Source organism: Rhea americana, unplaced genomic scaffold (assembly GCF_003343005.1).
Source record: "Rhea americana isolate MKP2758 unplaced genomic scaffold, rheAme1 scaffold_389, whole genome shotgun sequence".
Taxonomy (NCBI): domain Eukaryota; kingdom Metazoa; phylum Chordata; class Aves; order Rheiformes; family Rheidae; genus Rhea; species Rhea americana.
In genome coordinates this window covers 108,620-122,976 of record NW_028186522.1, presented here as the reverse complement: position 1 = coordinate 122,976, position 14,357 = coordinate 108,620, and the positions used below count along the sequence as shown (strand labels likewise).

At 44.7% G+C, this 14,357-nt stretch overlaps 1 protein-coding gene across 1 annotated transcript in view; it reads left to right on the top strand.

Annotated features, from left to right (window-relative positions):
- The window catches only part of CORO1C (coronin 1C), a 61,067-nt gene that overhangs the window by 33,449 nt on the left and 13,261 nt on the right, over positions 1-14,357 (top strand). The window contains exon 3 of the mRNA XM_085313491.1: positions 8,712-8,834. Coding sequence (XP_085169617.1) covers positions 8,712-8,834 — 123 coding nt within the window. The remainder of the gene's footprint in view (positions 1-8,711; positions 8,835-14,357) is intronic.

Sequence of the window (14,357 nt, the reverse complement as noted above, 5' to 3'; positions counted from 1 at the left end):
GTTGCCCGTCCGTCTCCGTGCCGGCGGCCCCTGGCGCGGCAGGCTCCCGCCCGGGGCGCGTGCGGGTGCTTTCCGGCTGGCCGTGGGAGTGCTTTGTCCCGGTTTCCTGTTTTTTGGCGTGCACGCGTGTAAGGTCTTTGCCAGGCGTTCACCCTTGCCGGGCTCCGGTAGGAGTGGCGACCACCTTCCGACTTGCAAAAATTGCGATTCCCACAGGTTACCTGGTCTTTCAGAAAGCCTCGGGCCTCAGCTGGAAAGGGCACAGATGAAAAAGCTGTAATTTATCTCAATTACGGTGTACATGTTACAGACTCGAAGTAGTGCGCACTACCTGAACACGTCAGGGAAACACTGTCGAAAATCTGCCCTGGCCTGCGGTGATTGGTACTGAGCAAAGTGTAGGATATCACTCTTAAACAGGGAACTTCCTGGCTTTTTGAGTGAATATTCTTTGATCGTCATCCCAGGTGAAACCAGGGGTACACAGGGAGGGAACCCCGGGATAAAACCTTTGACTGGTCCATGAACAGGTCCTTCATGCTTAATCTTCAACCCATGAGATGGAGGAGGACAACGTGTGCCCACCATGACCAGGATACCCGCATGCTTTTGCTAGTCTGCATCCTTGCATCTCGGTCTGCTGCAAGGAGCCCTTGTGGAACCCCGTTTCACACAGCTTTATTTCTAGCAAGTGGAGCCTTTGCTTGGTGGGCGATCCCTGGCCTGCAGCAGAGATGAAAATCTTGTGCGTTTCTTCACGTGCTGGGGAAAGTGGCTTGCAAACGCCTGGCTTTGGTGCCTTGTTCTGAGGTTGGGCCCACCCGTAAGGGAACTAAATATAATTTCCTCCCCCCCCAAAAAAAAAATCTTTGCGGTTTGCATCTACGAAGAAAAAAGCTGCTGCAAAGGACTTTTTTGTTATGTAAGGCCTGTGCAAGGGAGCCCTGCCCTGTGTTCCGAGTGTGATGGAAGGCTTATTCGGTCCCTTTTGGATATACCTTTTATTAGATTTGTCTTTTGTGTGTCTGACTTACGGCACACTCTTGACCCGGGCAGCGTTTCTACAGAAACCGTGATCAGATGGGTGCCTGAGAGGCAATTAATGTGCGGGTGGGTGAGTGCACACCTAAGAGATGATCTCCTTGAAGCAAGTATGTTGTTCTGCAAGTGATGTGCCCTAGTGTTCAGYCATGGCACATGCAAATTGTTAATCAGCTGTTCCAGATCCTAATTCCTCCAGGAAGGACTGGAAAGTCTGTGCTTTTCTGAATTGTGTGTGTAGCATAAAATCAGGCACTGTTGCTGTGGTGCGTTCATTGACCTTCTGGCAATTTTAGGTGGAGTGTGGATGGAGGATCTGCATTAAAATGCATTACTATTTTCCTGAGTTATGTTGCCATTGAACCTCTGTTAGTGTTGTAAGTCTTTTTTGTGGCAATCTTTCTGTGCTAGAAGTTTGACATGCAAGGTTGGAGATCGTGAAAGAAGGAAGGAAGGGTCTTTCCTAACTGTTGGTCAGGTTTCAACACCTCTCTGAATAGGTTTGTATGTTAGGCTGAAAAGATCGGAATTAAAAACAACTTGATTTTTTTTTTAATTATTCAGTTGTTGCAGAGATGCTGGTAGCTTTAAAAATATCCTGTGAGCAGCAGAACTAATAAAGCCTGATTTTCTTGCAGTTTATTCTGTTTATCGGTCTGTGTGAGCACAGAGCAAATGTTCCCCATCTCTGTTCTGCGTCTTCCCTCTTTTGACTGTCCGGCTTGAGTTACACTCTCACAGCTGCTTCTTCCCTGGTGGGCACTAATTTGGATTTCTTTCTTTCATTTTACCTTTGATTATCTCAAAAGACAATTAAAAAAAATAGCATCTTTGAGCTATTTCTCCCTGTCAGATTCAGTTGCAGTGTATCTGACGTTTAAGGAAGAACACTGCCCGCAGTGTGTCACTACGTTTATTGCGTTTCTCTAGGAAACTGTGCAACAAAATTGTGCCCTTTGCAGGCAGMCAGTGGTTTGTACAAAGGTGGCAATCAAGGCAAGATTGTTGCAGTTTTAAAGCCTTGTGGAAAAAAATGAAATTAGAAACAGCACTTGATAGTTTTATTTGTAAGCAGATATGAAAAAGATTGTTGCAGTTCACTGGCCTGCAGATCATGTGTAGCATTCTCTATCTGCCTTCTTAAATTCATGCAGTGGTTAAAATGTGGGAGTGTAAGTGGAGTGGGTAAGTCCTGATAAGTCATGTATTTGTCTAAAATACAGATGAAAGATACTGCAGGCTTATCTGTAGCGTGAATTTCTGAGGAGTTCTTTGCATGGCCTGATGTCACTGGCTTATGTAGGTTATCATCCACACGCATGCAAACCRTATATATAAAAGCACAGAGGTGCTGCAAATGGAAGGTAAAATCCTGGTTTAGACACTTAAAATTTCCAGCTAAGCTGAATTCTTGGTTAGATCCAGGAACAAAATTAGTTTAACAGAAATAGTTGGAATATAATGGATTTTTTTTTGTGATCTGTCCAAATTTACCCTGCTCTTTCTTCTCTCTTCTTCTTCCCTGTCTGCATTTTTAATAGTCCCAATTGGTTTCACCATTGCTGAGCTTGGCRAGGAGGCTTGAGCGTGGCTCGTGCCAGAATCCACAAGCGTTGTTCCCCGCTCACCGGGGAATGAGTGCCTTCGCACGACGCAGGGCTGTTCCTGCTGGCTCCTGCCTGTGGCGTTGCCTTGTTGTCCAGCAGCTCTGCCTGGTTGTTGGAGGTGTGTTTGTCTGCTGTTTCCCTCCTCAGCKATGGTATGATTCTGCCAGTTCATCCAAAGCGCTGAAAGTTCAAGATACTGATTAATTTTCCTTCAGCTTGAAAGGTTGTATGCGCATTTTACTAATGAGAGAATTAAGTGTTTTCAAAATCTTATTTTAGAGAGAGAACAGAAGAGTGAATCCTTATCTTCTGCATTGCAATGTATTCTCTGGACAATGGTTCCTTTCTCTTGCTTTGGATCTTTGCATCTTCTGCCCAAAGGGCTTCAACAAACCAAAAGTCAGCTGGCACTGAAATTTAATTTTTGAAGCGTGTTCATTTTTTTCACTAGAAACTGGGAGGAATGTTAGGTGCAATGGAGGAGCCATTCTCAGCACTAAATTCAGAGTAATAAGAGTTAGCCGTTTGCTTTGGATTTGGGAGTTTGTTTTGTTTTTAAAAGCCAACATACGAGTAGCTGATTGTTGCAGTTAATTTTGTGGAGGATTGTGGGGATGAAGGTACGTTTTTCCAATGTAAAGCATCCCTGTAAACCACTGTGGTCGTAGGTCCATTGTAGCCAGCTCTGCGCTCTCCCGTGCTCTCTGGTCAGCTGTAAGCACATGGTGCAAACAGTGAAGTCATCCAGCTGCTCCATCTCCACCTCCCAGCGGGCATGAAATGAACCTCGTTATTGCTGCCTGCTACCCCAGGCTGATGACACTCCTGAAACCCTCCAAAGTGTGCTTTRAGCAACGGTGCCAAATCTGTTGGGGCCCCACAGGGCCATGGGTTTTAAAGTCCTGTATCTCTTGCAGTTTCTCACTGCTCAGACTGAGTTGGCTTTGTGAAGGATTCCTGTCTGTCACTGCRTTTCATTCTTCTCTCCTCTTTGTCTGTGTATCCATTTAGGTCGAGGCACTCTGGAACAAGGACCATTGTCTCAATTCTATAAAAGCCTGTAATGGGTACTGTAATGTCACAGCTAGGCAGCTGTCAAGGTAATYGGTGATAAAACTAAGTTAGAACAGGAGCATTGCGGAGGAATTTCTGGAGGGTGCAAGAAATGTTTGTAGTGATCCAGTCTGGAAGAAGTGTGTACTTTAGAATACTTTAAATATCTCTCATTRTATGCCAGTACAGTAGACCTTTTGGGAGTAACACTTTTCATAATCTTCTGAATTAGCTATGGATGCCTTGATTGGTTTACTGGGTGACTAATGTCTATTTGTCATGGTCACGAGTGAGCAATGCACTTTCATTATATCCTGCCGTATTATTTTCTCCCAAGTGCCTCCTGTATGGCCAGCTGGTGCAGCCAGAGGTGGAGCTTTGTAGCCAGAGTGTATTAAACTTCATAATTCAATCCTAGTTTGTGAAAATTGTTTGTTGTAAGGAAAATACATAGTTTAGCTAAGAAAAAGTGAGTATTCTCTCTAAAGCAGCAGATACCAGTCACTCTGTATTTCAGACCAAGCCTTCGTAACCTGATTTTGTTCTTCAGACTTCTGCAAAGAATGGATGGTGGAATTGCTTTTGYTTGTGCAATCTGATGCCACTTCCCTGTTTTAAATGGTGATTATAATGAGCACAACTGTGAGTTGGGGGAAGCAGCTGTTATTAATTTTTTTAACCATAATCCATGAGCTGTTTGTACAACCAATTACCCTTTTCTGGCAGAGAAGCAACCATAAAAGACATTTAAATTAATTCATAAAGCTACCACTTCTAGGAATTATTTTTCTGTGCTTCTTATCTTCCTTCTGAATTTAATCACAGATCTTTTTGCTCATCTGTCAGTTTTTCTGATCTGGGATATATGAAAGGACTAAATGAATTCACTTGGTAAGGTCAGTTTACCACCTGCTGAAGGACCGAAATATTGAGAATGCTTCTAGTCAACACCATCTGATACATTAATACTAATTCTCAAAATCATCTTTTTAGGCTAACTTTTATGATTTGTAAATAAACCTACAACTCTTCGAGTATCAGAAGTTGTCACTGTGATGTGTTGCTCAACCAGCATAGTAATGGATTATAAGAAGGATTTAATTTCTGGTAGTCATACCAAGTTACCTTTAAGCTGTGTATCAGCACTTGAGATTTATTTTAAATCCTTAACTAATTAAAAGATTACATTAAAAAAAAAAAAAAAACTCTGAGGATTATGGCAGAATTAAAACCCACCTATTTGGCACTGAAGTTGCAAACTTTATAGTGTTCTTAACTTGCAGCCGAGGTGTAYGCTTTGAAAAGAATCATCTTGAAAACTGTGAATTCAGGGATCTCAGAGGTTGGGGTTTCCCGTGCCGTCGTACTCCAAGGTTCCTGGTCCAGGTGCTGTGTCTGGGCCCTCTGACTAGGGGAGCTCGTGTCTGAGGGCTGATGGCTGTGTAAACCCTTTGATCACAGCGCTGTCAGTACGTATTCACAGTCCTGGGCTGTTTGCAGACGTTATCTAGCATGCTTCAGGCACTTCTGCCTTCCTGCTGCCAGCAAGGCTGGGAACCAGAACTGACCCATAGCCACACAGTAAGTCATCAGGTCTTCAGCAGAGCTGGCGGCGGGATTCGAGAGCTGCTTGCTCTGGCGGTATCTGTGCGGTTTGGTACAATACTGGCCTGTCTTTCTTCTTCAGACACTCCAGAAGAGCAGCTCTGCAAAATGAATATTTTAGTATGAGAATTTCCTTTTGGCTAAGCCAGATAAAGCTCCCCAAAGTATATTTTAAAGCACTTCTCTGCATAGCTAATCCCACATTATGCACCAGAATAGATCTCTCCCGCTCCGGAAATGGAAACACCTCTGGGAAGAGGAAGCCTGTGATGTACTCTGTACTGACAACATTTGCAAAACTGGTTTAGAGAGGTAATAAAATAGTACATCCAACACAAGATCTTATCTAAGAGTTGCCCATTTCTTACCCTGCTGGATGATTCAGTTTGGGTTCGTTACTGACTCAGGAGCGCTGGTAACAGAGGTGGTGTTACGGCAGCTCCGAGTTTTCTTTTGAAGGTTTTCAGCCAGCAATAATAGTGCTTCTTCCTGCTTTGCCTCCGAGAGCTGGCTCGGAGGAGAGCTGTTCTGGGTCAGGCTCCGAAGCAGTGACGTGAGTTACTGCCCTTTGACAGCCCTGTGATCCCGATTGAAGGGTAACGCTTTCTAATAAAAAAATGTTTTTTTAAAGTGGAGCAGATTAATTGCGTTTGGAAGCCCAGCTCAGGAGCGCGCTTCCTCTCGCGGGTTCAGGAAAGCGCCGCGAGTGCTCCTGCGCTGCGAAGACGGGCGTTGTTCTGCGTCCGAGCGCCGCTCGGCAGCTTCCCTGAAAGCGATGCGACCTCGTTTAGCTGACCCGCAGTTTGAGCAGCGCGGCAGCGTTTTGGACAGTCACCCGTTCTGTCCGTTTGCGTTGTCTTGATTACCTCCGTGTGTGCTTTCTTGACATCATCCTTTGCAGACCGTGGGGAGCAGCTCGGTTGGTTTAGCGTGGCAGAGGCGCGGCAGCGGCGCTGCCCGGGCGTGAGGCCGACGCCTGGAGCCGCGGACCTCGCCGGGCCGGCGCACCTCCTCTCGCCTCGTCCTCCTCTGCCAGCCCGGGAGGAGCTGCCGCGTTCGCGCGAAGGCGGCGTGGCGCGCGCTTTCCCTACGAGTGCTGTGCTTGCTTGTGCGCTGTAAATTTCAGTGAATAAATACTTAGTAGATTGCTTAAACTTAATGGGAGCAGGGAGGGAGATGCTTCTCCTTTTCCCCTTTCTTACTCTTTGTTCCCTTGTTATTTTTTTTTTAATCTCACAGTCCACCTCCAGGCAGGAGGTTTGCTTCCTAAATACCGATCTAAGTTGCCGTTCACCTGCAGTACGGCACAAAGTTGTTTCTCTTCAGTTTGGTTTAACTTCTGCTTTGCGCCACGCGCTGCTCCGTGTTGATTCAGGCGCACTGGCCTCAAACGCCTGCTGTTCTTGTCGAAACAGTCGTGCCTGTCTGTGGCTCTCAAGCCTCTCGGCGTAGCGACAAGGCTGAATTTTACCCCAGCTTCTCAGAATTACCAAAGCTGGGGACAAGGCAGTGGGTTTCCTGCGCCGGGTGCACCGGGAGGACGGGCGCCTTCGGCAGCTCTGCGCGCGGGCCCTTGCCCCTCGCCGCCGCGTCGCGGGCCGCTGCTGAGGCTGACTCGAGAGTTGAGCAGGGGACGGGCAGCCTGCTCCGCGGAGCAGGGCCGCTGCCGCTGGCGATAGCCAAAAGAGGAACGGGGCCGTTTCGCAGCTGAGCGCCCCGGTCGGCGGCGCGGGAGCTGGAGGAAAYCTCTCCGCTGGAAGCAGCGCTCGCGGGCGGCTCGCGTGGAGCCTCCGTCGTGCCGTTTCCCTTGCCGCCCTCGGAGCGCTGCGATTTACTGAGCTAATGGAGCTGCAGGATAGCTGCTTTAAAACACGAGCTCCATTTTAGGTGATCAAAAGCGTGCCGCGCAGTTGCCCGGTCCCTGCGGTCAGATGGCTGTCGCAGTCAGTTGACTGTACTCATGCTGTTAAGGTTTATCTTGATCAAAACTGAGAAGTGAAATTTGTGGTTTAATTTGTTCAAATTGACCCCCCCCACACACACGCGTGTGCGCATAGTAATAAATTACTGTTAAAAACGCTAAACTGAACTGACAAGCACTCGTGCAGCCTGCGGATGATTTCTGTAGACTCCTYTTAGCAGATTACCCTGAGCCCTGCCTGGGAACCGGGGCAGGTATTCACTGACACGTTGCAGTATTAGTCATATTTTCTCTTTTAATTTAGTTCTGTATTTGTATTTAGTCTGTAGTGTGACTTCTGAAATGCACATGTACCCTGTATTTTTTWAAAAAATTAAATCACGTGAAAATGGGTGAAATATACATATCAGTTAGGTGTATTAACTTCTTAAATCCTATTTCACATTATGGCATCCAAGAAGGATTAGATAGACTTTAATTTTTGAGTGTCTTTTTATAGCTTTTTGTCTACCATGCTTTTAACAGTTTCAGAAGGACATGAATCATTGTGAGAATACATCACTGTCTTAAAACCTAAATTTGGTCACTTAGGAAATGGCTGCTGCTTGTTTTTGTAACTTAACTCTGTTTGGATCTATATCTTGTTTTCTTYCTAGTAGAGGTCTTGAGGTCAGTAGTCTTTAAAAGCCAGTGTCCAGCATTATTCTGAGCTTTTGTGTGCAGGGAAACTTTGAATAGGAATAGCCTTCTGCATGGAAATCAGTAGGAGGCATATATTAGGGGACAGAAACCCCAAGGCTGGGGAATGTTGTCACCAAATGGCAGAACTGGAATGCCAACCTCTTCTGCACGTTCAAAAACAAAAGAAATAAAGTCTGTCCCAGAACTTTCCCTCCCTGTCTCCTTCTCCCACCACCCCTGGTTTGCAGATCCTGTGAAAAGGTCACGCTTTTATGCTGAAAACAAGTAAACTTAGTAAATTCAATGACCAGAAACACCTTTCAGTTAAAGTTTTAGCTCAATTCTCCTTAGCCATGTCACGAAAGAGCATAGATAAAACCAGCRTTTCCTTAGGTGGGGAAGAGCATTCAGTGGCTGCTGCCAGCCCTCTTCCTGAAGTGCTGGGGACAGACCGAGGGCCGATTCCCAGGAATTTCTGCCAGGAACGTCAACAGGACAAGGGCAGCAAAGCATCGGTGCGCTGGTGTGAGCAAAACCCTCGTGTGCTGGACCTCTGCCTGTTTGTCCTGCACTGTCAAAAGTTCCCAGCTAGTCAGCACCTCTTGGCCAGTGCTAGAGAAGAGAATCATTGGTTCATTTCCACTGTCAATACATGAGACGATTAGTTCCAAATTTCACGAAAATAGTCAATATTGAAAGAGCTAGTGGAGAAATAGGAAGTCGCTTCTCCTCGGTGGGGTGTTGCACTCTGTCTTCTGTGTGTTACAGCTCTCTTAATATTTTGTTTTTTTCCCTCCCTTCAGACGGGCAGAATTGACAAGTCATACCCAACAGTTTGTGGCCACACGGGACCAGTGCTGGACATAGACTGGTGTCCTCATAATGACCAGGTCATCGCCAGTGGTTCTGAGGACTGCACTGTCATGGTGAGTTAATACATTTGTCTTAYGGTGCAAGGTTTGCTTCACCCAAAAAAGTGGTGCCGCAAATGGCGCTCGTATTTCAAAATACTAGTGGGTATCTGCTGTTTTAATGCAAGAGTGTTTAAGGACATTCTGTGGCATCATACTCTGGCTCTGCTTAAGAAAAGATGTTAACTTGTTTGCAGAAACTAGCTGTTGGAGCACTAGAAGCAAAAACTGAGCTTTATTACCTGTGTAATAGCAGAATTTGGACTTTCTCAATTGGTGCTTTCTTTTTGTACTACTGTTTGAGAAGACTCACTCTCTAGCTTCTGAGAAGAGTTTGTCTCTCTACCACTGAGATCAAGTTTTGTGTGACTGGGTTGGTCTTTTGTCTTTCTGGCTCTGTCTTATAATACTCTTCCATTTTCCTTCCACTGGACATCTATCTGGTGTTGGAACAAGGAAGGAGAAAAAGAATTGCTGATCAGTGGTGACATGTTATTTATAGTGCTTTTCARAAGACAGAGGTGGTTCCCTGTTTCCAATGTGCTAGCTGCTGTGGTGGAGTGTGTTGGGAGTTGTGTATTAGAGGGAGACGAGCCTATCTGGTTTAAGAGTTGCTTCAGCCCTTGATTTAAGGATGATGCGCTCACTTTATTCCTCCCCCCCCCAAAAAAAAAAAAAGTACAGGGCATGAGTAGACATTAAAGCTTTTTTTAAAAAAATCCAAATTTTGCACCTGCCAACCTTGGTCTTGAGTCCTATTTTACCTTGGCCAAAGCCCACTGAACAATAGATGACCTTGCTCAGTGATGGATGTGGAATCCTGTGTATGCAAACACAGCAGAATAAGTGAAAGAAAATCCTTGTAAGATGAAATAATGCCAAATAACTTCAGTGATCCTTGGCCATATTTAGAAATGCTGTAGGCTGAATGTTATATTGAAATCTTATTATAGATCATGTCAGATAAATTCCTTTGCTTCTGTTCATCGTTAAAATGTTTGGGAGGGGATTCATCCCAAGAGGCTTATCCCGGGACAGCTCTTGCCTGTGATCTCTTAGTCTTGGAAGCTGAAGCATGTTAACAAAATGTGCTATATTTAATATTAAATGCAACAAGAAGCTTCTGTGTTTGTAATGTCCACTACTAAGCTGTGAAGGATGCTGGAATGTTTCTCTAGAAACTGGAATCCAGGAGGCACACAAAATGGAGTGAGCACTGTCTGAAACATGAGCATCATCAGAAGCTGATGAAGCTAAGGCCCATAACTGCCTTCTTGGAGGCAAAATAAATCTCTAATCCAAGTGCAATGAGAAGTATGTTGTAAGGCTCCAGAGGGATTGAATTATGCAGAAAAACCAACAGTGTTCAATTACAAGTTGTCCAAATGCTGCTAATGTAAAGACAAACTGTCTGCAAGAGTCTCAGCCTACAACTGTGCAAACAAGCCCCGCAGGGCATGGGTTCACAGCAGGTTATCCACTCTGCAGTTGCATGTGCTGGAGGTGGGAGTTAGCTGCCTGTCCGCCCCCCAAGGCAGCGTGCGTGTGGACGGATGCTGCAGTGCGACTGGCCACAATTCAGCTCGCTGAGGTTCCTGTACGGTACCTCTGTGTGTGGAAGGGGACGAGTGGCTGAGAAGGTGATGCAAGTCGGTTATTGCTGCACTTGAAAAAACAAACACGTGCAATGTGTGTTTACAATGATTTCAAAAATGCCAGATGTGTGTTAACTGAAGATCTAAAATGCAGTGAAGTTAATACAGACAACAGTGATGAAGAATGCAAAGAGAACTGGGTAACAGAGTAAGTTGAGTCTTATGTTAGGTATCGCAGTTTCTGATGGGAAATGATATATTCCAAATCATTTGGGACACTTAAAACTGGGCTGGTCAGCGAGCTAGAGAAAGTAGTGTGAAGAACAAGCCTGGCCTGGATTATTTGAGAGGAACCTGGATGAGCTAATGAGCCTTCCCATCTTTAGTTGCTTTTCTGTTTTGGCACGGGTAATTTAGCATCCTGTTTTCTTTAATAAAAGATTTCRAAGTCCTGCTTCCTGAACAGCTTGTCGCTGAATAAATTGAACTTATTTTAAAGGATATGTAGTTGTTCATCAGCTTTGAACTCTTCATTACTAACTGAGGTGAAATGAGAAAAACAGTGATGTGATAGAGGAAAATCATGTGACTTTCTGTAGAAGTACAAGTTGCTTATAAAAAAAAAATAAAAAACTTCAAGGTTTTAAAACTATCTGTGCATTGGCACTCAAGGGTTTAGAATCTTACTCTCTGCTACAGCAGGTTTCATCAACGTCTGTTAGACGTGTAGCACTTCATAGGAGAATGTGACTTAGATGGGATCTAACCAAGCGATGAGAAACATCATACTCATCATGAACAGATAGTAGAATACCYTTATGCAGAGGAATATTGCTGTTTCTGCCCTGTGCTCCTCCATCTTTTCCATCTGCCTGTTTTTCTCCTGTCTGTCCTCTGTTTTTCTGTCTACATTTCCTTGCCTGCAATTGCTAACCATTCAAGTATTTGTGGGATTATCCCTCAGATAAAATCATCAACAAATACTGTGCCGAGTGAAATGTTGCTAAGCTTTAGTTACGTCCCTGAAATGAGGAGGGCTGATTCCCTGCAGCCATGACTTTGAACTGTCTGCAGACTGTATGTGTTGCACAGGGAAGGTTAACTTGGCACTTTCAAAAGCTGGAAGCGTTTCATACGAATAAAAACTCAGATCTGTAGGAGCTAGAAATACCCTGTAAGCTCCATATAAACCTCGAACAGGTATGGTATTTGAGATCATTAGTCTAGAGGTTGGAACGGGGGACTGGGAGAGAAGACATCTTTTTCTCATACTGCTGGGCTTTGCAACTTGGATGGCTTTAGTGGATTAAGTATTTACAAGACGCATGGAATCTCTGTGACCAGRTTGTCCACATGTTTTACTCAGTATTTTGACTGTTGCTTCTGATACGTTCAGAAATTATTTGGAGGCAGAGAAAAAAAAATTGTAGGGGGAGTAATATTTAGGACGGCTCATCCTTGCAAAACCTTCTTTGTGAAAGCCACTGTGCCAGTGGTGTAAACACACAGCTGTCTTTGATTCCAACAGAGGAGAAAGTAGAATGACTCCTCCAGAATGCCAGCATCTTTCCTCTCTGAGTGCGTGGGCTCTTGCAGGGTGGAGGAAGGCTCTTCCTTTGGCCCACGCAGGGTATTCCTCGGGGGCATGCGCTGGCCTCCACCCACCTCCCCTCCTTGCCAGTTGGAGTGCTAAGCCAACAGATTCCTTTTAAGTCAGTTGGCAAATAAAGCCAATTTAAAGTGGTTTGACATACAATGAAGTACTTGTAATCTGCAAGTGTTAGTTTGTAAGCATTTCCTTTTTATGCCTTGTTCTAAGACAGGGATCGTGCATCCAACGTAACATGATAGCACCCTAATCAAACAAATGATGTGGCGTAGTTAGTGGCAGTAGCCTTCTCTGCCCATTTACTGATGTTTTGGTCATTTCTTTGCTCTTCTGCAGAGTGGACTGGGGAGTCCCCATCTCCTCTAGCCTGCTCTAAACTGCTCTCAGGAAAACTTCCTTTACAATGCTGTGGCATGCTGATACCTTCAGTGGCCTCTTTTTGATGTTCTCTTTGAAGAATGGTTTTCTTGTGCCAGCAAATAAGGAATTACTTAAATATTCATGCTTTGTACTCTTCTGAATGACTGTAATGTACTGCAGGTTTTTTAATTCAATTGGAAAATGTTTGATTATGTAAAGGCTTGTAGATGGTATCAGATGGCCTTTCTCAGATATAGGAAATTTGCTTCATTGTAAGGTGAATACTAATGAGTTTGCATGTAATGGCCAGAGAAGAGTGAGTTTGATTCAGCAAATTGTTTTAAAAATTAAACAAGAGCCCTTGCAATGACCTGAGACACCAGCCTGATACCAGGCAGTTAAGCAGGTGCTGTTGCAAATAATGCCGGGGRCCCAGAGGTTAGTAATATTAGCGTTCTTATAGCACTTAATGTCTGCTAGCAACAGTGAATGAATTGCTGAGATATTGTAGTTAGTGGCATGGTACCGAAACAGGATGAACCAGGAAAGACTATTTGTAGAGAAATTCATCCATGGAAATGGGTGCACAAAGTCCCTTTTGCTGCAGTGATGCAAGAGCAGGGATGCAGAACCGCGGGCTCAGACTCACTCATTTCCTTGCCTGCAGTGGGCGTAGGAATTGATGTTATTCCTAGAAACTGACTTAACCTTCTCTGCGGATTGATGCAGAGCCAGGAGAAGAGGCAGTTTTTGATTCTCTTTAAAGGGCACAACGAAAGCAGTGCTGAAAAACGTTTGCTGTCTTCCTTCTCGCATGCTGTTTGTGCGGAACCCTTCCCTCTACTGCTGTTCCTCTGTTAGCCAAACTTCTACACGCACCGTGGTGTAACTTCACACCCTCTCTTGCAAGCAGACCAGAAATATTAACTTAAAAAAAAAAAAAAAAAAAAGAACAAGTCTGGGAGAGTTGATATACTGTTACTGACATCCAATTAATCTTGCAGTGTTTTAAGGTTTCCTTTGTGTGCGAATGCCTTATGTCTTCACCTTCAGCAGGCTGGGTTCTGCATCCATGCTGCAGGTTCCTTAATGTGCCCCATGGATCTAATTTCATCCCATGCTGAAAAGCCACCCCACGCTAGGTAGGAATGAGTGGGCCAGGTCGCTGCTTGGGAGCATACTCTTAACCTTTTACACCCCTGCTGTTTTTTTTTTTTTTTTTTTTTTTTTTTTTTTGCAATACCAAGCACTATTATTAGGTCAATAGTTTGTGTAATCTGCAGAGGATTACACTGCTTGGCAGCTGCTGTAAAGTGTAGGGGCTTTCCCTCTACCCCTTAAAGAAAAAAATATGTGTTGATACCCCAAAGGCCACTTTATTTATTTTTTTAATCCTTTTAATTGGTATTTTGTCTGTAATACCCCTCTTTCTTCTCCCACCCCCTTCACTCCCCAGCTTACTCAGAGAGTTCTCTGGCAAGCAAATGACTTCTCTGTGAAACAGAGATTGCACAAAAGGATTCCCCTGCCATACCACATAGGAAAAAGCAAAGCAAAAACAGGGATCTTTGTGGTAGGGCACCCAGTTCTCTTCTAACTGCTGAAACTATAGCCTGGGAACGTGGTATGAGCGGAGGCCTCTTGCATCACTAGTTCGGCTTTAGTCTGGGTTGACGGTGAGAAAAATGCCTGTAGCTGGTTTTGGCTCCAGTGCAGGATGAGTTTGGTCTTGGTCCAGTTCTTAGGGATGGGCACCTACTAAGGTGTATCATTTAACCCTCCCCTGCGCAACTTCTATGTCTCTGCTTCAAAGGCCCTGTATGGCTCTTGCATCCTCTTTTATGCTGGTGCCTCTTAACTCTCCTACTCTCTTCCCAGCTTTCTTACTGTTTTAGGTAATACCTATAATCTGCATTAGTGCTTAAAATAGCAAAGAATTTGGAGATGGTTCATCTAAAAGACCCTACACAAAAT